This window comes from Drosophila subpulchrella, chromosome X (assembly GCF_014743375.2).
Source record: "Drosophila subpulchrella strain 33 F10 #4 breed RU33 chromosome X, RU_Dsub_v1.1 Primary Assembly, whole genome shotgun sequence".
Taxonomy (NCBI): Eukaryota; Metazoa; Arthropoda; class Insecta; order Diptera; family Drosophilidae; genus Drosophila; species Drosophila subpulchrella.
The window spans coordinates 10,681,270-10,702,507 of NC_050613.1; the positions used below are offsets into that span (position 1 = coordinate 10,681,270).

The 21,238-nt window shown below is 38.5% G+C and overlaps 1 protein-coding gene across 3 annotated transcripts in view; it reads right to left on the reverse strand.

Annotated features, from left to right (window-relative positions):
• The window catches only part of LOC119557679 (tyramine beta-hydroxylase), a 37,746-nt gene that overhangs the window by 2,409 nt on the left and 14,099 nt on the right, over positions 1-21,238 (reverse strand). For all 3 annotated transcript variants that reach the window (XM_037870551.1, XM_037870549.1, XM_037870550.1), the window contains exons 3-7: positions 4,503-4,861; positions 4,011-4,162; positions 3,556-3,947; positions 2,447-2,796; positions 1,652-1,839 (exon numbers count right to left, since the gene is read on the reverse strand). In XM_037870551.1, coding sequence (XP_037726479.1) covers positions 1,652-1,839; positions 2,447-2,796; positions 3,556-3,947; positions 4,011-4,162; positions 4,503-4,861 — 1,441 coding nt within the window. The remainder of the gene's footprint in view (positions 1-1,651; positions 1,840-2,446; positions 2,797-3,555; positions 3,948-4,010; positions 4,163-4,502; positions 4,862-21,238) is intronic.

A 21,238-nucleotide genomic window follows, 5' to 3' on the forward strand; every position in this document is an offset into this window, starting at 1 on the left:
ATTAAAAACTAGGCATGTAAGTAGTATAAGGATTCATTTTGAAAATGTAGAAAATATATGTGTATATGTATATAATAATATATAATCAAATACATGTTAGTCATTTTTACTTAAACTATTTTACAAACATAACATCTCAATAAAAAAAAAGAATTTCGAATAAAAATAAAAGTTTATGTGATTCAAATTAACTATATTTAATGAATTATAAATAATTAAATATTTCAATTTGGTTTTCTTATTTTTAGCGTATATTTCACCAGGGAGAAAAAGATTTTAAAATTGTAAAGCCCATAAGTTTAACTTAAATTACTAGAATTATTTTATTCTAGGCAAGAAAAATTAAAAACAAATTTGGAATTAAATTTAAAAGTATAAACCCAATATTTGCAGTACTTAAACTGTTTTTAATTTTATTGTTAATATTATTAAAAACCACCGCCTAAGCTAGGTTTGTAGCTACAAAATCAATTAATATTACTGAAATATGCATTCAAAAAAATAAAATTTCCATTATTAGCTATGACTGTCTTTAAGAGTCTTTAGGGATATGTAACATAATGATTTAGGCTAAGCGGTTGTGGCAAAAAGGGTTAGATATAACCGCAACAATAACCTGAGCTTCAGCCATCTGAGCAATTTCCATTTCCGACTGCCACCTAGCGGATACGGATATGAATAGGGATAGGGATACGGATATGGGGATACGGGGATACACAATGCTCTGGCAAGGCCGCATTGCAAGTTTTCCCATTGCGGTGGCCCTAATCTAATGTAAACTTCGCCATCAACGGATGCTCAACTGCTTAAACTTGGCAATTAGCGAACACCTTTTTCAGGGGCAAGGCGAGGGAAATGGGCGTGGCAAAGGGAGGTATCTAAGGGTAGGGGGCGTGGCCACGGAAGGCGAACAAAGAGCATTTCGCCGTTATGAATGCGCCAAGGAATCGGGGCCTCCAAAAAGGAATGCCGAAAAGTTTCCCTTTGATGCACAAGGAGCCGAGCGGAAGAGCCCCCTTAATGAAAACCCACAATGCCACCACCGCTCATCACCCCAAAGCCCCTTGGACCCTTCTAAGCCCCCCTTGGATCCCCTTGGATCACCCGAAATCCCCGCCTGTGACGTCGCCTGTCGTCGGTTTCGCTGCGTAGATTAAAAAATATTTCTTCCATTAACGCCACAAACGCCTGCGGTACGGATGGATAGAATGCCATGAATGTGCACGGGCGTTGTAATTGTTGAATAAAGACAGGGATGAAAAAAAGGAGAAAAAAAAAGGGGAAGCAAGTCAGGAATTCCCCTGGAGCTCTTTTCAAAATCAAAGGGTTTTCGGTGATTTCAGCGGTTAAGCGATCAAATCTAATCTAATCAATCTAAAGTGATTGCAAACAATTATAATCATATTGTATTAAAGGGTTTTTTTTAATGGAAGCGTTTCTTAATACAAAGTAATAATATTAAAAAGGGGAGTTATAAGTCAGAGGGCTTTTTTATGGTTTCGGCGGTTAAGCGATCAAATCTTATCTAATCTAATCAATGTAAAGTGATTTCTAAGAGTTATACTTTTTTTAATATCAACATTTTCTTTTAATATAAAATACTAAGTCCTAGTGCTAACTATTATTATACTAACAAAAATATATCCCTCACCGCTTCATGTAAATAAAGTAGTTCTCCAGCGTCTCCTCGGAAACGGAACTCTTGCAGACCTCCAGTTTGGTGGCCGGATAGTAGTGGATGTAGTTGACGCACATCTCGTCGCTGATGGAGAATCCCCCGAGGGCGGCGGTGTTGTCATCCTTCGTGTTGTAGTAGCAAGTGGTCACCAAGGCGTCGCCCTGAAAAAACAAAATGGTGGATCGTCAGGAAAGCCAGGAGGTCAAGGCTAAAAAACCCTTTAAAAATACAAAGAGTGCATAGATTTTAGCTTCAAGTGCAATTCGAAAGTGCTGTTTTTGTAATTTAGAGGTCAAAGAAATCTTGTTTAAAATATAATAAATGATTTAAAAGTGGTATTAAGATAACTACGATTTGAGTGAGGTTCTTTGCCATTTAAGGAAGGTAGAAATGCCTTCTTTATCATTTATATTATACATAACTCGTCAAGTTGTTGCAAAATGTTAATATATATTTAGATATGTTTAGTAATGTTTATTGAAATAATTATATTGTTATTATTGTATTTATATTAGTAATTAATTTCTTAATTTCTTTTCAAGATGAACATTTATAGCTTTATTTATTTATTTATTGTCAGGTTAAAAGGCAATTGAAAATGACCTGAAACTTATGTTTCTTATTGCAGCTATAGCTTATAGTTTTACTTTAAGGACTACAATGTATAGTTTTACTTTGAAGGTTTAAAATGTGTGGTAATATTCCCCGTTAAAAAAGCTAATTCCTTTAACTAAACCCAATTCAGAGCCAACTATTTAGATTACTCACCGGCAGGACACGCGGCTTGTAGTGCAGGGTGCGCATCTCCTGGAAGTGGTTCGAGTAGAAGTCATCCCGGTTGATCTCCCGCAGCTCCTGCTCCCCGCGGAAGTGCCGGGTGAGGACGCGCACTCCGCGCAGGTGGGTGTGCAGCTGGGATCCAAAGATGATGATGCCCGTCGCCGGCAGAGCGGCCCGGGTGCAGTCCGCCACACAGTAGCCGCTCAGCGGGAAAGCGGTCTGGCCCGGCGGAATGGCCATCTTGTCGGTGTACTCCAGGCCCAGTTCCATTACGGCGGCATCGTATTGTCGCAGCGTCTTTGACATCTTGATGCGGAAGCCCGAGTTGTCCACCAAACCTGTAATTGGAATCGACAGTGCACAACAGGGCGGATGATTAATATTGATTGACGTTAATGGCGCAAGAGCATTGCGTTTCTCATTGGCTGCCATTAACAATTTGCAATTGGGTAGCAAGATTTAATTGGATCCAGTTACATTCGCTTTTAACCATTTTATAAAAATACCTTAATTGACTGAAGGGATAACTTATTTACACTACATTGCGTATACGACTGGTTGAGCAGCCCTTAAGTAGGCTACGTTTTTGTGTAAATGTTATAAAAAATGGATTTAAATCTGTATATATTTATTTGAAATTTTATTTTAAAAAACCCACTGGGATTTTTAATATTTGATTGGTTTTTATGCACTTTGTGATAATAATGATACATACATAGTTCACTGGTTCTTACATTTTTTTATGGACAAGAGTGAAAAAATTGTACTATTTTTGACTTTTAAAACTAAAAAACAAAACCAAAGCAGTATTTTTAAAAAATAAAAGTCTCGAATAATTCTTATTTACGTTCCCCGCTAAAAATATATTTGTGTATGATTGATAATCCGATAACCTTGGATTCCATAGCACCACCTAAATGGCTCTCAATTGAGTCCCAATTAAAATAAATACATGCAAAGAGTGTAATACGCTTAAAGTTTCAACCAAATCCCTGTACTGCGCCACGTGTGGCGATGCAGTCCATCACTTAACCAAACCGGGTTGTGGTAATCCTCTTTGGGCCACCCCTTCCACAGCCACTCCCCAGCCCACTCACCAGCCTGCTTCTCTGGATTATTGAAGTGAACCTCCAGCCGGACGTAGGGATTGAAGCCGGGTCCGCCAATGGGCAGGCCAGCCTCCGGGGGATAGGTGAAGGTGCCGGCGCCCATGGCCCACAGCACCATCACCTTGGAGCAGACCTTCACCGGCGGCGGCATCTGCTCACAGTCACCGTTGTACAGGGGGATCTCCACGTGCTCCTCGGCCTCGCAGTGGAACACCTCCATGTGGTGGACAATGCCCGGCGTCCGGATGAGCGGCTCGAACTGCACGATGTGGTGGCGCCGCCGGAGATCGCCTTCCAGACGCTGGACGTGGCACCAGTAGGTCGTCTCCTGGGCGGGAATGGGCGCCTCCTGCAGCGTGATCTCCAAGTGGTCCAGTTCGCTGGGTATAATATTTCGGGGAATTAACTAAGTTATATTTCGCATTGAATATACCGCCTCTTACGTTTCGGGTATGAGTATCTTGTCGGCCCGGAGCAACTGCAGCATCTTAACACCCGCCTCGTGCGGAGCCGTCACATTGGGCAGGGCAAACTGGTGATCCTCCAGAGCCAGCTCCGTTTCACCACGGGCCCAGACCACGTACATGGTGCCCTCCTACACAGAAAAAAAGTTGAAGTAAGCATTAATTTTGATGAACATTAAATAATGTAAATTTAACATTGAGAAATGGTACTTCTAAAATTTCCATTCTTTGAAAAATTATCTCAAATCGAAAATAAGAGGAAAGAGCGATTTACTGCCTAAAATTACTCTGAGTAGGAGCGGCAAACTCCCGAAAGTCTCCGAAATATAAAAAATATATCAAAAAGCAAAATGGTGAACGTATCATGTATCTAGATAAATTAGTTATGAGTTAAATCAAAATAATCATCACATCTTATCATCATATTTCTCAGTCTATAGAATGAAAACGGCTAATGTAATGTCAACTCACATGTAGTCGCAGATCTAGGGGATCGCAGGTGTCGAACTTGCGTCTGAAGGCCAGCGTAAACTCGTCCATCTTGAAGACCTCGCAATCCTGCTGGTAGTCCCGCCTTACCCACCGTCCATCCGGACTTGTGTACGTGTCGGTCACCGCGTTAAAGAATCCATTCTGGTTCTCGAAAAAACAAATATCCGCATCCGCGAGGCCACCACGTTTCGAGAATCCCAGATAGAACCAGCGGTGCTGCTCGTTGAATGCATTCTGCAAATGGAAGAGCACCTCCTGCTTGTACCAGTCCACCATCCAACTCAACTTGATCTCCTTGTCGTCCAAGTAGATCTCGTGCAGCTTCGTGTCCGACAATCCTGAGGAAGAGGTCAAGAAAAAATGAAAGCATCAAAACAATGCTTATAATAATGATTGGTTGATTGATGGGGACAGCAAGCTAGGTGTCCCATAATAACAAATGAAACAATTGGTAAAAAAAAGATCTTCCTTAAAGTGATGGGGATCGACAGCAACTGTAGCAAGCTGCTCAAAACCACTAAAATATGAGTATTTTTGACCAAAATCTGAATTCCAAAAACAAAGTTCCCTTACAAAAACTGAAAAAATTTTTCAAAAATTAAATCTTTCTTAAAGTGATAAGGATCGATAGCAATTGAAGCAAGCTGCTCAAAACTATCGGTCTTTCAGCTGTACGCCTTGATTTGGCTAAACTACGACTGAAAAACCACTAAAAAATGAGTATTTTTGACCAAAATCTGAATTCAAAAAACAAACGATGTACCCCCTTACAAAAAATGAAAAAATTTGTCAAAAAATAAATCTTCCTTAAAGTGATGGGGATCGATAGCAATTGAAGCAAGCTGCTCAAAACTATCGGTCTTTTAGCTGTACGCCTTGGTTTGGCTAAACTACGACTGAAAAACCACTAAAAAATGAGAATTTTTGACCAAAATCTGAATTCAAAAAATAAATGATGTACCCCCTTACAAAAAATGAAAAAATTTGTCAAAAAATAAATCTTCCTCAAAGTGATGGGGATCGATAGCAATTGAAGCAAGCTGCTGAAAACAGTCGGTCTTTTAGCTGATTTGGCTAAACTACGACTGAAAAACCACTAAAAAATGAGTATTTTTGACCAAAATCTAAATTCGAAAAATAAATGATGTACCCCCTTACAAAAAATGAAAAAATTTGTCAAAAAATAAATTTTCCTTAAAGTGATAGGGATCGATAGCAAATTAAGCAAGCTGCTCAAAACAGTCGGTCTTTCAGCTGTACGCTACGCTTCAGCTGTAAACTACGACTGAAAAACCACTAAAAAATGAGAATTTTTCACCAAAATCTGAATTGAAAAAATAAAAAATTTGTCAAAAAATAAATCTTTCTTAAAGTGATGGGGATCGATAGCAATTAAAGCAAGCTGCTCAAAGCAGGGATAGGGATCGATAAAAATTACTATTTTTGACCAAAATCAGAGTCCTAGCATAGGTTCACTCCTGGTTCCTTGCAAAAGTTAGTTTAATTAAGATTCAGATTGTTGTAACGTAGAAGCTTCACCAAAATCAACGGGTGAGGTCTTTGTGTTGCTGGTTCAATTTATTAATTAGGGCAGCTCAGATTGAATAGGGCCACGGTGTTGTGTGCGATTGGATAGCCCAGCTGCAGGGCCAATTTCCCGCGGGACCCGATGCTGTCAGTGTTATCCGACCTGTTACTCAGTGTCCTGGGTGTCCTGTCCTACTGGACAGTCGACGTCCACATCCTCGTCCACCGACAAGTCGAGTTATTGCTGGCCATTAAGCCGGCTCGTCTGCTTTGGTTACCAATCCCGGCAACTGTGCATCCGTGGAGATGGCGCGATAATCAAGTTGCCTTGTACTAATTACCCAAATAAAAGCGAGCCACGCGACTTCAATTCATCCACTCCCCGGTCCATAAACCCTCATAACCCTGAGGGAACCAGGGGAACCTAGGGTACCAGGGGAATCCAGAGAATCCAGGGAATACAGGGAATAAAGGGAGTAAAGTCACTTGGCAGCGGGGGAACAGGGACAGCGTGGATTTATGTTGGCAGCGACTTGGTCGAAACGGCAGCACATCAGGCACATCAATTACGGCAACAATATCAACAACAACAGCAATCGTGGATCCAGTGGAGCGGCAGTAACGAGAGCGAAGGAAAACCCAATAAAATGTCAAATCCAATTGGCAAACACACGCCGAGATCGAGGACGACGAGGATGAGTTTGAGGACCATAGCCAGGACTCTGGATGTGGATGCGGATGTGGATGTGGATGTGGATGTGGCTTTGCAGCGCAGTTCGTAAAGTATATCAAACTGTTTGTCAGTGCGCAAACACAGGAAAAAATATTTGAAACGACCAATTAATAACAAAATCTTTAATGAATTTAACATTTACATTTTTACATCACTTGATTATACACTTGATTACACCTAAGAAAATAGGGAAATAAACAAAGGTCTTAAATGAAGAAAAGCAAATACTTATAATAATATTTTTATTAAAAATTATATAACTGTTAAAATAATAAATCCCAACCTAAGATTATGATTTAAAACAAATAAAATATTTTAAGCGCAACTATTAAGTTTTGAACTTTAGCATTTGTATAGTTGGTCTTTTAATAAAAACGATCAAATACTAGAGTGCATAATGCTTTCCATTAAAATATAGAATTACAACTCCAATGAAAGTGAAATTGAAACAATTTATTTAAGATTCCAGAGTGACTTAAATTAGCTTGTAATTTCTTCCAGTGCAGCTAGATGAAGACACAGAAGGCAGAGCAAAAGCGAGAGCGAGAGAGCGACAATAAAAACACTCGATTACAATCAAAAGTGACAGGGGTCCGTGGTTTTTTTTACACGGGGCGGGGTGTCGGGCTGTCAAGGGGGTTTGAGGATTTGACATGGGTGCCGGTGGGAGAGGGGCCAAAGGATTTCGGGCAATGGTGCGTTGATGAATTTCGCTTTCCGCTCGCTCGCTGTCCGGACCAGAGCAGTTCAATCAAGTTCGGCGGAAGTAATATGCCCCAAAACGAGTTTGAGCGGCACCCACCGCCCATCGCCACCCCCCCCTTTTCCCACCCGATTTGCCACCCCAACCTGTGTGTGTTTGCCACTAAAATTGATTTGTTACTGTACATATGTCTCACTTCACTTTTACAAGCGGCACACAGACACAGGCACTTCGGCCCAACCGCAAAGACCCCAACGAACCGGAACTGGAGAACCCAAACCGCCTTTCTCCCCCCCTACTCCTTTCTTTTTCCAGCGAAAGTTTGGTAATACGAAACAAATCGGTTTTGTTGTTCCGCTCCCATCGTTTGCCATTTCGCAATTGCTCCGTGGGAAATTGCTCCAGTGCGAAACAAGTCCAACTCATAATTGACTGGTTGATCGTTAATTATTTGCCTTGTGTTATGTGGGACTATTTAGAAATTCAGAATCCACACAATAGTATATATGAGAATTTATAAAAGGCAAACGCATTTTAACTTAACAAATTAAAAAAAAAAATTCTCCTTAAAAAAATTTTTTTTTATTTTTCAGTCTTAGATTATACCAAAATCTTTTTGAAATTCCCCCTGCGTTTCGCCCTCCCACTTAATAGCCACATTATACGGGTAAGTATAACCATACCTACCTAAGTAATTCAATTTGTATCGTTTTTTTTTGTAGGTTGGAATGGGTTCGTGGGTCAGGGCTGCGAGTTCATTGTAGATTCAGTTGGTGGAGCCGGCCCAGTTGATTTGATTTGGCATTGATTGGGCCGCCATTGCCGCTCCCTATCGCATCTTCGAAATTTACACTTTACATGGCCTTTTGGCAATTTGATTCCCGGCAAACAATTGCCCGGCCACACATAAGAGGTTTAAGTGTGATAAAATTTAATAAACTTGAAGTTTATTGCATTTGCTCGACTGCGTCTCGGTTGTGTTGGCCTCTTATCCAATCGAAAACTTTTTCGATTTTTCCAACCCGCTTGAACTTGAAATGCCACTTTGAAGCTCCGCTCATCCTGCGAATGGATGATATTTTTCTTTGTTTTTTCTGTTGATGGGCAAACTACTGGGATAGATCCTTCGGGGCCGCGCAGCATAGTTTTGTGTCTCCGGAGCGATGACGGGAATGATGAGGATGTTGGCGCGGAAATGCCAAAGCGCACAGGAATTTTCTTATTATTTACTGGATGCGAACGAACGGCACTTGAAGGCATGTCCAATTTCCCGACACTCCCTCACTCCGATTCTCGCAAGTCCCATTCCCATCGAACATACCAAAGTGCTGCTCAAAGCTACACTTCGAGAAAAGCTTTAGAAACTATTTATTATTTTTTATTCATATAAAAGACTTGTATCATAGCTTTATGCCCTCGTTAGCTAAATCAACAGTTTATCCCTTAACAAAAAACATAACACCTGCAATACAAATATTCCAATCAAAATTTGTTGCAGATTTTTTTAAGTATAAAAAAAAAATTTCCTTTAAGAAAAAGTTTTTGAAATTGTACATGGAAATGTAAGAAAGATTTTACTTTAAATATCACAAAATGTATAATCCCAAAACCGTCTTCCCACAAAAACGAATAAATCGATTACAAATCAGCAACCAATTTTTTGTTGGGCAGTGTAATTTTTGCATTTGGACGATGGGCTGCCACAGGCGCACTGGGATGATGTCATTATAATAATGTTATATGCACAAATCGTCAATTGGTTTGGCCCGGGGACGATTTGGCTTGGCTTTAGTCGCCCGTCGTTTTAACCAACCCCCTCCCCGCGAACATCCGCCCCCCCCCCCTCTCATTTGTCGCATTTCCAGCATTTCCCTTTACCATTCGCATTCCGATTCCCATTCGTTCATTCAAATTGCCGCTCAAGTGACGCAAAAGCATCTGGGGAATGAAATGTTCGTGCTTTCTCCGGACTTTCCCTCGACCCTCCCTCCCCCTTTTTTCCTCAGCTTTCTTCGCCCCTTTTTGGCTGCCCCACTTAACACTTTATTGGATTCCTTTTGTGCATGTCCGCTGTTTGTTGTTGTTTCTGTTAGTCTTATCACTTATCATTATCCGCGCTCTCATCTGTCCAGTTCGATTGCCATGTCCTGGACATTGGCTCATAATATAAATTGACTGCGTCCTTGTGGACCTTTTCCTTTTCCCTAACAACACCCCTCCCCCTTTTATTTAGTTGTCAATTTGAGTTATGAAATTGTTCGACATGAGCTGTTGACAATTGTCGGAGTGCCATTATGTATTATCCATTATCATCTCTTCTGGCTTGGTATTCGGGGAAAGCATTTCCCTGTTGTCCACTTAAAAATCATATTTTCCATCACCATAAGCCTAACGTTTAAATACTTTTAGCGAGGCTTATGGTTTTACTTTGTCCCAAAAAGTGTTGCCTACTTATCAGCTGTAAGCCACTGTGATATTGTCGCGTCTTCTCTTTGATTGAGACAAATATTTGAACAAATTTCGTCTTCGCTCAGGCACTCACATACATTCCATCCACTTCCATTGACACTTCCCCTTTCCCTTACCCAAAAACCTCAGAAATGCGGCCGGGGCTCTATATAAATTATTGAGGATTTATTGGGCGCTCTGCTTACTCGCTCACACATATAAGATATTGGCATTTTGATAGACTTCCTATCACGCCCGCGGACACACAAACACACACACTCAAACACCTAGTGATGGGAGTTATCTAGAAGGTGTTCTAGAAGGCATTCTAGAAGGCATTCTTAGAAGGTACTTTAGGTAGCCTTAACTTTACCTGGATAATTTAACCATAGTTTAGTTATGCATCATCATGTAGTGATACGAGTGATTTAAAAATCCCTGAAAATCTGTGTAGAAGAGGGCAATATTAGGGTTATAACAGAATTTCCATATATTATGTACTTCCAATGTTATAAACACTCGCAATGTGCATCTTCAATTAAGAGGTACATTTATATAAATAAATAATTGTTGGATTCAAGTCTGATCAAATTATACCTTTCCCATCACTAAATCACGCCTAATTCGCACTTTGTCTAGAACAAACGAGCGCACGTTTAGTTTATCATAACGCTTATTTATGGCAACCACTTTGCGCCACCTTTCGATGATGATTCCCATAGTGATTATGATGACGAACGATCTTGGGCAAGGTGGGTGCATGCATATACATACCACACACCCACATAGACCTATATACAGTGGCTTATTGGGGGCGTAGGCTGTGGGAGGCGCTCAACAACTGCCGTGACACATTGAGTAATGACACTCTGAAGTCGATAATCCATTAGGATGTCCAACACTAAGCCCTATGAATCGCTAATGCCACCGGGGAAAGGGGGGCTATTTATTTTTTGTTTCTAAAAAAGGGGCAGCGGGCAGGGTTAAGTGGCTAGGAATTAAAACCGATGTCCGAGCAACGTTTGCATCATAACTCGAGGGCAAGTTAAATGGACAAACTGTCAAACTTTTCAAAACTAAGCAAAAACATTTTATTTTCTCAAAGCTTTTAGTTTCTGAGTACACCGAAAAAAAAATATAAATAAATATAATAAAATATTCATTCATAAGCTCGAATAAACTAAGGATATTAAGCATTTTTGTGTACAAGAAAATTGTATCTTATAACTTCAAAGAAGATATACATTTAAATATGAAAAAAAAACTTAATAAAATATTTTTCCAGTGTAAGCTTGTGAGTAAGCCATCTGGATTAGTTTGTCATCTTCAAAGAACTTTTGAATCCCTCACAAATTCAGCATCGATCATAAAGGGCCAACACCACCAGGGGAAAAAACACGAAACGCTCCACTGCTTTTTGTGCGTTAATTTAGTTTGAATTTTTGTGGACTTTTCGCGTGGCATATGGACAGCCCCCAAAGGCGACATTTGGCATCCAATATTTGAGAAGGAAACAGAAAATGGGAAACAGGAGCTGCATGTGTTAGAAGGGGGAAAAACGTGGCCAAAACGCACGTGAACGTAAACTGCCGCCGGCTGTTGCATAAATAACAAAGCCGCCAAATTGCCATGGCCACGTTTTGGCCAAATGACGCTCTGACCACCAGCAAAAAATGAAGGCATAAACCAAAAAACAAAAAAACCTAAGCCAAAAAAAAAAAAAGGTCCAAAACTGCGGCGGCGAATGCGGCCTCTGATAAATAAATTAAAAGGCACACGCAAAACAGCGGGAATAGCCCAAAGTTCCCCATGCAACTTGAACCTAATAAAGCTGACCACGCACCATGGGAGGGTGGTCAGGGGTCAGGGGTCAGGGGTTAGGGGTCGAGGGGGGTGGTGGCACATGTGTGGCCACATCCACGCAGCCGACAAAAAACCGCCAACGCGTGGCCACACAACGGCCCAAAGCGGCAAAAACGGTCCAAAAGCAAAGCTGCAAAGCCACAGCCCTAAACAAAATTGATAAAACCGAAAAAAATAGCCAATGGGGTATACTCGAGTCTAAAAATACCATACAATTTATACGAAGCATTTACAAAACAAAATAAGTTGATTAATTATATAGGTCTAATATTTAGATATTGAAATCAAAATTCATGTATAAATTGTTTTCAGCTTTAACTAAATACTTTTTAATATCTTAACTGCTTTTGTATTGAATACAAGAAATCGCTTATAAACTTTTTTCCATTTTAATTAAAAGCGTTCCTAAGAATGTACAAAAAATATAATTAAATTAATATAAATACGCAGTTTAATCGTAATATAACAATATTTTTTGTTTTCTGCTAAGAATGTATTAAAAATACTTTGTAATATTTTTTTTTAAGTGAAAGAATCCCCACTAAGTTTTATTGCTATAATTTTGTAGATTAGTCAATAGTCATTAGTAAAGGTCTATTAAAGTCAAAAACAATTTAAATACATTCACCTGTCCTCTTTTGAACACCTTGTACATTTAATTTTCATCCTTGAAAATTAAAGTTATAACTATAGCTAGTTGAGCAAATTGAACAAAACGATCAACTTTCAGATCTGGTGGCAATAATGAATTGGTAAAGTTCATCCTAGCTGTTGATGCAAATGAAAAAAGGTTTTTGTAAATACTTTTGCGCTGTGGCAAACTTTCTATCCGCAACAAAACAACCAATTTATATAGTAAAATAGCCACTGGAAAGGGGATAACAGCGGGGTCCAAACGAGTGCAGTTGGCCAAAGGACAGTGGATGTGGACGGGGATGCTGCATAAAGGAGTGAAAACCGCCATCGAACATGTTTTCATGGGGTTATTTGATGCCACCAGCAAAATCGGCTAAGGAGCTAACGGAAAAAGCGGGAAAAACAAGCCAAAGTGATCAGAAATCCAAATGACGGAGATGAAGGAACTCATGAATGAAGCATATGGGATTTCCATATGCAAACGTTTCAATAACCAAGTGTTTTCTGTCAGGATCCTTTGTTTGGGGTAGTTCTTAACCTTCATTAGTAAATGTGCTATTCAAAAAACATAACAAAACTATGTATTACTATTTTTAATAATAATTTATTTTCTTTTAACTCAATTTTTTGACAATTTACTAATTTTATAATTAGTTATTGTAAAGTGCCATAGCTAGAAATATTAAACATATATTTTTTTCTATCTTTATAATGCTGATCTATTACAATATTTTGTTTAGAAATCATATATATATTTGTTTTTAACTGATAAAGTTTATAAATATTATTTTATATTTTATATTTCTTTTTCTTTATCTTAGATCTTAAAAAAAATAAATGATATATTGTTTTTTAACTGATAAAGTCTATTATATATAATATAATATATTATATTATTATATTATATTATAACATCTTTTATTTATCTTTTTTTCTTAGAACTGGTTCTAAATTGCCTGAAATCCAGTTCCTAACTAAAAGCTCTATCATGTTTTATAGCCAGGCTATTTTGTATATGTTATCACAGATTGAGGACCTTAAGTCAAGGGTCTTGAGAGCAAATCTGTCCACCCAACTGTTTCTGGTTTTATGAAGTATCTAAAGTCCTCTTGATGTGCATAGCTACAAGGCACTTGTCCCGTAAACTTGGATCTGAGAAGTGGCAAAACCAAAAAAAAAGGCAGCAGGAAAAGGGGCGGCTGGTGAAAGGGGGAGTGGCAGTCCAAGTGGGCGGTGGATGGTGGGTGGTGGGGCAGAAACCTTATCAATGTGCCTGAGTGAGTGTGTGTGCGTGTTGGGTAAATTAGGTTTCATCTTTGGGCAATTTTCCTTTTGCTATTTTGCTGCCTTTTTTGCACTCTGTTTGCAAACTAATTTACCGTTAGTTATTACTTGCCATCTGTGTGTGTGTTGGTGAGTGTGTGTGTGTGTGTTGGTGAGACTGTGTTGGTGAGAGTGTCTATCTCAGCATGCATATGCCGGCCATTTGTCTGCCACGCCTTGACCATAAATAACACGTTCTTTAGGGTCCTGGCTACACCAACACAACCATGGCCAACACGGAGTTGCAAACACAGATACAGACTCACTCACACACACACACACCGACGCACAGGAGCACGCACACAGCGACAAAGTTGTCACTTATAAATGTGCAGCTATTTCCATTAAGTTGTTGTCATCACTAACATTCCTGCGAGCCTCATTTGACCATAGCCAAAGGCAAAGGCAAAGCCACTTGGCCCAAACACAATATACCCTACTGCCAAATACCCTGCATTTGTTGGTTGGATTTTAGGGTATTTCCATTCGAGTTTGGAACAAAATATATTTATTATATCTAGGTGTTAATTTAATCCATATGCAAGAGCTGGGAAATCAACAGTATTTTTTACAACTGAAGTTTAATCTGTTTATTTAACTGGCAGTTTGTTTTTAAGTAAGATTCTTATTTATTAAATTTTAATAAAAGAAAAGTGTTATATATTAAATCAGATATGTTATCCACTTTTCTTTATACAACCCCAATCAATTAAGTTCAAACTGCTTTAAAGGTAAGTATTTTATATGTTACAAATTTTGAATATAAAGAGTTCTATGGTAAGTTAATTTTTAATAATACAAAAGTATTGTAGATTTATATAAGAAGTATTCTCTATTTAATATATAGGTTCTGCATACTATATAAAAAATTTCTCAAAAGCTTAACTAATTTATTTATGTAAAAATTTAAAAAATGTAACCTTTTTAATACTTTTAATTAGTTATTTTTATTTATTTTATATTTTATAAGTTTAACAACGGCTACCAAAGAGTATCTGCTCTGTAATCAATTCGTTATTTTTTGACTCTTCATTTCGTTTTAGGTTTGTTTAGGCCAGGCCAGGAGAAAGGTCAGGGGAACAAGTCAGTAGGTAATCTCCGTCTAAACGGCAAGTGGTGGGGGGAATGGGAACGGGAATGGAAATGGGATTCGAATGGGGGCAGGCTGCTGCTGCTGGGGCGACTTGTGGGTAACCGACTTAATCACAAGAAAAGGACGTCACAGTCTTAACTTGGCCCTCTCCTTCTACAACTCGCCCCCTCTCTTTCTAGCCTCTGTCGCTGTCTCTTTCCCCCTCTTACCGGTTCCACTCATTCGAATCTGCAGTGTCAGCCATTCATTTGGTTAATGACATTGTGGCGGTTGCTGCGCCAAAAGCCACAGGGGCTGAGGGCAGGGGCGTGGCTGGGGGGCTGCGGGGGATTCATGGCTAAGAAGGAGGCAAGAAAGTATCTCCAAGATACTTTCAACTGACACATAAAGTTTTCGGTCGGCAAACCGCCATATGTACACACAAAGAAAAGCAGAAGAAAAAAATTAGCATTCATTTATTTTTTGTCTAAGATAAAAAGGAATTTAAGGATATACTTATATTATACTATAAAATAAAGATTTAAATTGTTAAAAATAAAGATTTTTAATAATAATATTTCTTATACAAGTATAAACTTTTAGTAAGAAATTAAAAATGAGATATAATATAATATAATAAGTGTTTAAATGAGGTATAATAGATATAATAATGTAATATGAAACCCAGTATGCCTTTTTTGATTTTAGGTAATAGTTTTTTCTTAAATATTAAAAATCCTATATAACATTTTAATCACCTATTTCCATATTTTAAGCCACAAACTTTTACTAGATCGCTTTTCCAGTCATTTACAGTGCATTTGTCGTTGTTCCTTTGACATTTAAATGATTAACGATGTGAAAATCTTGATTTCACCTGCATTTGAGCATGCAGTTCGGAAAAATTAGACTTAAGAGTTAATGTAAAAAAGAGAGGGTGTTCCCAAAAGGCTGCTATTTTCTCTCAGTGCATGCCTACATGTGTGGGTTTCGTGTTGTTCATGTTGCCGCTTGTCTGTGCATATGAAAGCGGTCGCCGCACCAACACCGCCTTTCCCCCGAAGTCCGAACTCTGGTTGAATTATTTTAGCAGCAACTGTTGTCTGCCCATGTTGCTGCCTTTGTGCTAATGCAGCATCCCCACTCACATTTCCCTGCAACATCTACCCTCTTGGGATGTGCCAGCAAGAAATGGAAATGAAATATAAATTAAAAAAATAAAAAAAAAAAAATTGTAATAGACAAACAGACGAGAATGTATGGAATGTAACTGAATTGAATTAAATGTACAAATGTCGGTGGCTGAGCCATATGCATATGTACATATATGCATTTGCATAACAGTCCATATGCCTAGGGGGGTTTCCAAGAACAATCGTGGGTTTTGCTCATGCATTTGGGGATTCCCATTCAAATTGAGTCCTATTACGAAAATGATTGATTTTCTTTTTTTCCTGTTTTGGGGAGAAATTCTTTGTAAGACCATTTAAAGTGGTATAATACTATTATGAAATTATTATCACAATGATATTGAGAATACCATCCAATATAATATAAATATTACCCCTTTTTAAAGTATTTCTATTCCACAAAATGCTTTATTTTATATTTTCCTATGATAGTAAAAGACGTTTTAGAACCATTCCATATTATACTAAAACAGATAATATTATATAACGAATATATGTAGTAACCCTAAAATATATTTGAGTATTAAGAGCATATTTCGTTTGAAGTCTAATCCATATAAGGATATAAAAACTTCGGCTTCTGCTTTTCATATTAAGTTTAAAATGTCATCAACGTTCGCTACCAGCAGGAGAAAAAAAAATGTCACTAATTAATGCGCTGCTGTTAATGAAATCTAGGCCAGAAGAAGAACAAGAGGAACCGTGGAGGTCTGGCGGGGTCTTGACCAATATAGCCGCCCCTAGCAGAGCGCTTTAGTGACTTAATAATGGCTCAACATTTGCATGGCCAACACACAGACACTCATGCAGCTGCACTTGGCTTAAACACACACACATGTTTGATTCAATTTGGCTGAAACGAAGACATTGACACGCCCCCAGGCTCACATGCACCGCCCCCTCCCCCCCCCCCCCTCTTCACCCCACATTCCACAACATTCTTCACATCCTCCACTTGCAAAACTCCCACTTTCGACCCAGCTGAACTCTCACTAATGAGTTTCAAATGGAAAGTACTCAATGAAAGTGTGCCCCCTGCCCCCTGAACCCTTGCCACGCCCCCTAACCGTTACCGCCCTCGATTCGGTATTTTTTCCATTCTTCGCTGCCGGACGAGTGGACGACCCTTTTGGGCTCTTGGGCACTTGGGCACTTGATGCATTGCACTCGAACGCCTGGCGATGCGATAATGGCAGGATGGAAAATGTAGAAAATGTAGAAAGCGCAGAATGTAGAATGTGGAGGCTGAAGGATGCAGGATGAAGGATGCAGGATGCTGGATGCTGGATGGATGCAGGATGGATCGGCTGATGATTCCCGATTTCCAAATGGTTTTCCTTTTAATGTGCGCCACATACCATAGTTGACCCAAATCAGGGTAGTGGTTGCTTGGCTGCTTCGTTGGTTCATCGCTGGATGTGAACCTCTTCCCACCCCCAACCTCCCATGCAACCCATACAACCCAACCACCCCCCCAAAATGACAGACTGAAACGAATTTTCAATTTTGCATAGAAAATTTTGAAGCCAAAATAAATCCGCACAAATGCTGATTTTGCTACACAAGGAGAAATTTATTTTGGCAATAAAAAAAAGTTGAGTTATTAGCAAAAAACATATTTACAACATTTTAAAACTATGGAAATTACAGTGCCCTATATTTTTAAAATTTTTTTATGGCATAGCTTATCAAAAGACTTTCAGAACGAAATTACATTTTAGATGTAAAACTACTTTAATTCATGGTAAAAAAAATAATCCTAAATCGGTTATTAAATTACCACATGGTATTTAGCTAATGAAAAAACACAAAGCCTAAGTTAGGACTATTAAACTATTCCCTAAAATTCGAAACAAATAAATGTTTATAAATATTTAAAATTTTGTAAACTGCGGTAAATAGTTTTTAAATTGTTTAATAGAACAGTAAATGATTTTTAAAGCTTTTCAAAAAGTGTTAAGTATTTTACGAGTTCCCCAAAAATAATACCAAATCGTTTATAATAATACCGAATTACATATAGGCAATGAAATAATATCAAGCTTAGTTAATACTTTAAAACCGTAACTTTAAATTTTAAATAAATATATGTTTCTAAATGTTTAAAGCCCCAGAAATCACCCAATATAATATTTTAGTTTCAAAATAGTAAAGTAAATGGTATTTAAGATTTAGGAACTCCCCAAAACTAGAAATAAAACATGTACAATTCCTGAAACTATTTTGATAGCTAGTAAAAATGAACCCAAATCGTTGATAATAAAACCGAATGGCCATCAATTTGTTCTCAGCGCACCGATTTCTCATTCCGCCCCCTTTTGCGACTTTAATGAGTTGCGAAATGTTCCACATGGAAACATTTGAGAACGGAATGAAGCCCGCCAGCATTTTGTAATTGGCTAAAAGAGCACGCGGGTCTGGGGGTAGATTCAAAAATGAAATTATATACCGCAAGGACAAGCCCTGAATGGATAAAAGAGGGCGCAGGCAGCAGAGGGGGCGTGGCTCTCGGGGGCAGACTCAATTTAATCAGGCAACGCAAAATCAATTTAAAATAGATTTACTTGGCAACGCTAATTGAGGCGCCGCCAAGTTGTTTCCAAGGGGTTTGGGTATTAGCAAATATTTGCCGAAAACTAAAAGCGGCTATATTGGGGAGCAGTTAGTTAATTAAACGCTTTTCAACGCCCCAGAGACAGCAACAACAACAGCGGTAGATACAACGCGTTAACAAGCAGCGTAACGGCAACAACAATAAAAGTTGTTTAGACATAAGTAAATTACTTGGAAGCGCCATTTTGACACTTGGCTGGCGGCGGCAATTCCACAGTCCGTCGCCTTCCTCCCCCTAAACCCCTTTTTCCCGGAACCCCCCTCTCGTTTGCCACGCCCCCTCGCCGCCTACGCTGCTGTGATGGATTTAAGTTCCCAGCGTAAACTGTAAACAAGAAAGAGGGCTCTCGACTTCAAGATACCAGGTAGTTTTGGTCAAAAATACTCATTTTTTAGTAATTTTTTAGTAGTAGTTTAACCAAATCAAGGCGTACAGCTAAAAGAAGGACTGTTTTGAGCAGCTTGCTACAAATGCTAACGATCCCCATCACTTTAGGGAAGATTTGTTTTTTGACCAATTTTCGCATTTTTTGTAAGGGGTTACATCATGTTTTTTTGCGAATAATGGCTGAAATCAAACATTTTCAGTTTTGAATGCCAATGGATAGGAAATTAAACAACGGGTCCAACGAGTTATTACATTCGTTACTTGGACCTTTATATTTGTTATGGCATCCAAAACACTGACTTTTTATGCCGGAAAAGTGGGATTGCACTTATAGTCAAAAATACACATTTTATCTGCTGTTTTTCAATCGTAGTTTAGCCAAATCAGGGCGTACAGCAAAAAGACCGACTGTTTTAAGCAGCTTGCTTCGATTGCTATCGATCCTCATCACTTTAAGAAAGATTTATTTTTTGACAAATTTTCCCATTTTTTATCAAGTTTTTTTGGGATTCCGATTTTGGTCAGAAAAACTCTTTTTTTTGTGGTTTTCGAGTCGTAGTTTGGCCAAATCAAGGCGTACAGCTAAAAGACCGACTGTTTCGAGCAGCTTGCTTAATATGCTAACGATCCTCAACACTTTAAGAAAAATTTATTTTTTGACAATTTTTGACATTTTTTGTAAGGGGTTACATCATCTATTTTTGCGAAAAATGGGAAAAATAAAAAATTTCTTGGTTTGAGAGCCAGTGGATTGCAATTAAAATTACGAGCTCAACAAGGTATGACATTCCTCGATCTGACGTTTATTTTCTTTGTAGCAGCCAAAAAACTGAATTTTTAGGTCGAAAATATGGGATTCCGATTTTAGTCAAAAATGCATAATTTTTTGCAAAAAATGTCAAAATATAAAAAATGTCTAGTTTGAATTCCAATGGGTTGGAAATTAAGCTACCAGCTCAAAGAGGTATAACATTCCTTATTCGGACCACTTTTGGGACCATGACGGTCAAAATACTTTAATTTTATCAATCATACGCAGTGGTGTACTTGGTCTAAGAATTCTAAAATTCTAAGAAGAATCTAAGAAAAATATCTTTAAATTTGTATATATTTTGAATAGCATTTTAAAGTGGACAGAAGTAATATACCCAGGCATTTTCGTAGTACCTTTTATTCAAGGAGAAGATGAAGGAGTGGCTTCGCGAAGCGGCTAAGAAAAAGACATGGCCAGAACGATGGGGAGGGGGGGAAAGGCCGGGAAAGCCAGGGAAACCAGAGAAAAAGCAGCAGCCAAGTGCCCACAAATACATTCAAATTTAATTGAAATACAAATTGGCAGCTTTTGTTGCCAATCGTCCGCATAAAGCTCGAGCAGAAGTGGAAGCCGAGGCGAAATAACAAAGCAAATAAACAAACAAAACGGGCTGGGGAAAGGACTAAGGACCAAGGACCAAGGCGAAGGACAGCGAATTTCTGCAAGTGGAAAGCAATTTGAATTGAATCTAAATATTTATGCAGCAGTTGGATGAAAAGAAATGAAAAGTTGCTTATGAAACGAAGCCCCAAAAAGAGCCACTAACTAAAGAAGAAGAAAGCGCGCAAGAAAAATGCGAGCAAACAAAGGCTGCGCATTAACCGATCCGTGTTTCCGGGTAAATATTAAGGTCAAAGGTATCAAATACCCCAGTTTCCATTAAAATTGAAATTCAATCAAGTGCACCTCTCAATCGGTAAGAGAGAATCCGATTTTCTCTACGAATAACTTGAGGAAATTCGAATTTCGAAGCAAACAAAAACAGCATTAGGAAAAATATGCACATGTATATTTAAAAAGGGGAATATTCTTTGACTAAATTAATTTTGCATTCCATCTGTAACCACCATGGCATAGAAAACTTTCAAAATGACTACGAAATCAATAATTCTTATATTAATATTTAATAAACTGCTCTGCGAACTGTGTTATTAAGGATTATTTATTTACAACCCACTGCTGTCAAGTATTTGTTATTAATAAATGCACTGTGAGCTCCAGGAATGGCAAATAAAATGGAATAAAATAGCGAAAAGGGCAACAATTTAAATGGATTTTAAATGTCTTTGGTTGGGGAATTAAATATTCTACGAAATTCCTAAAGCTTGCACAAAGACTACAGATTACATTCGAGTAGATTTACTTGCAACCAAGTACTTGTTCTTTTCGAAATTGATGAAAACAA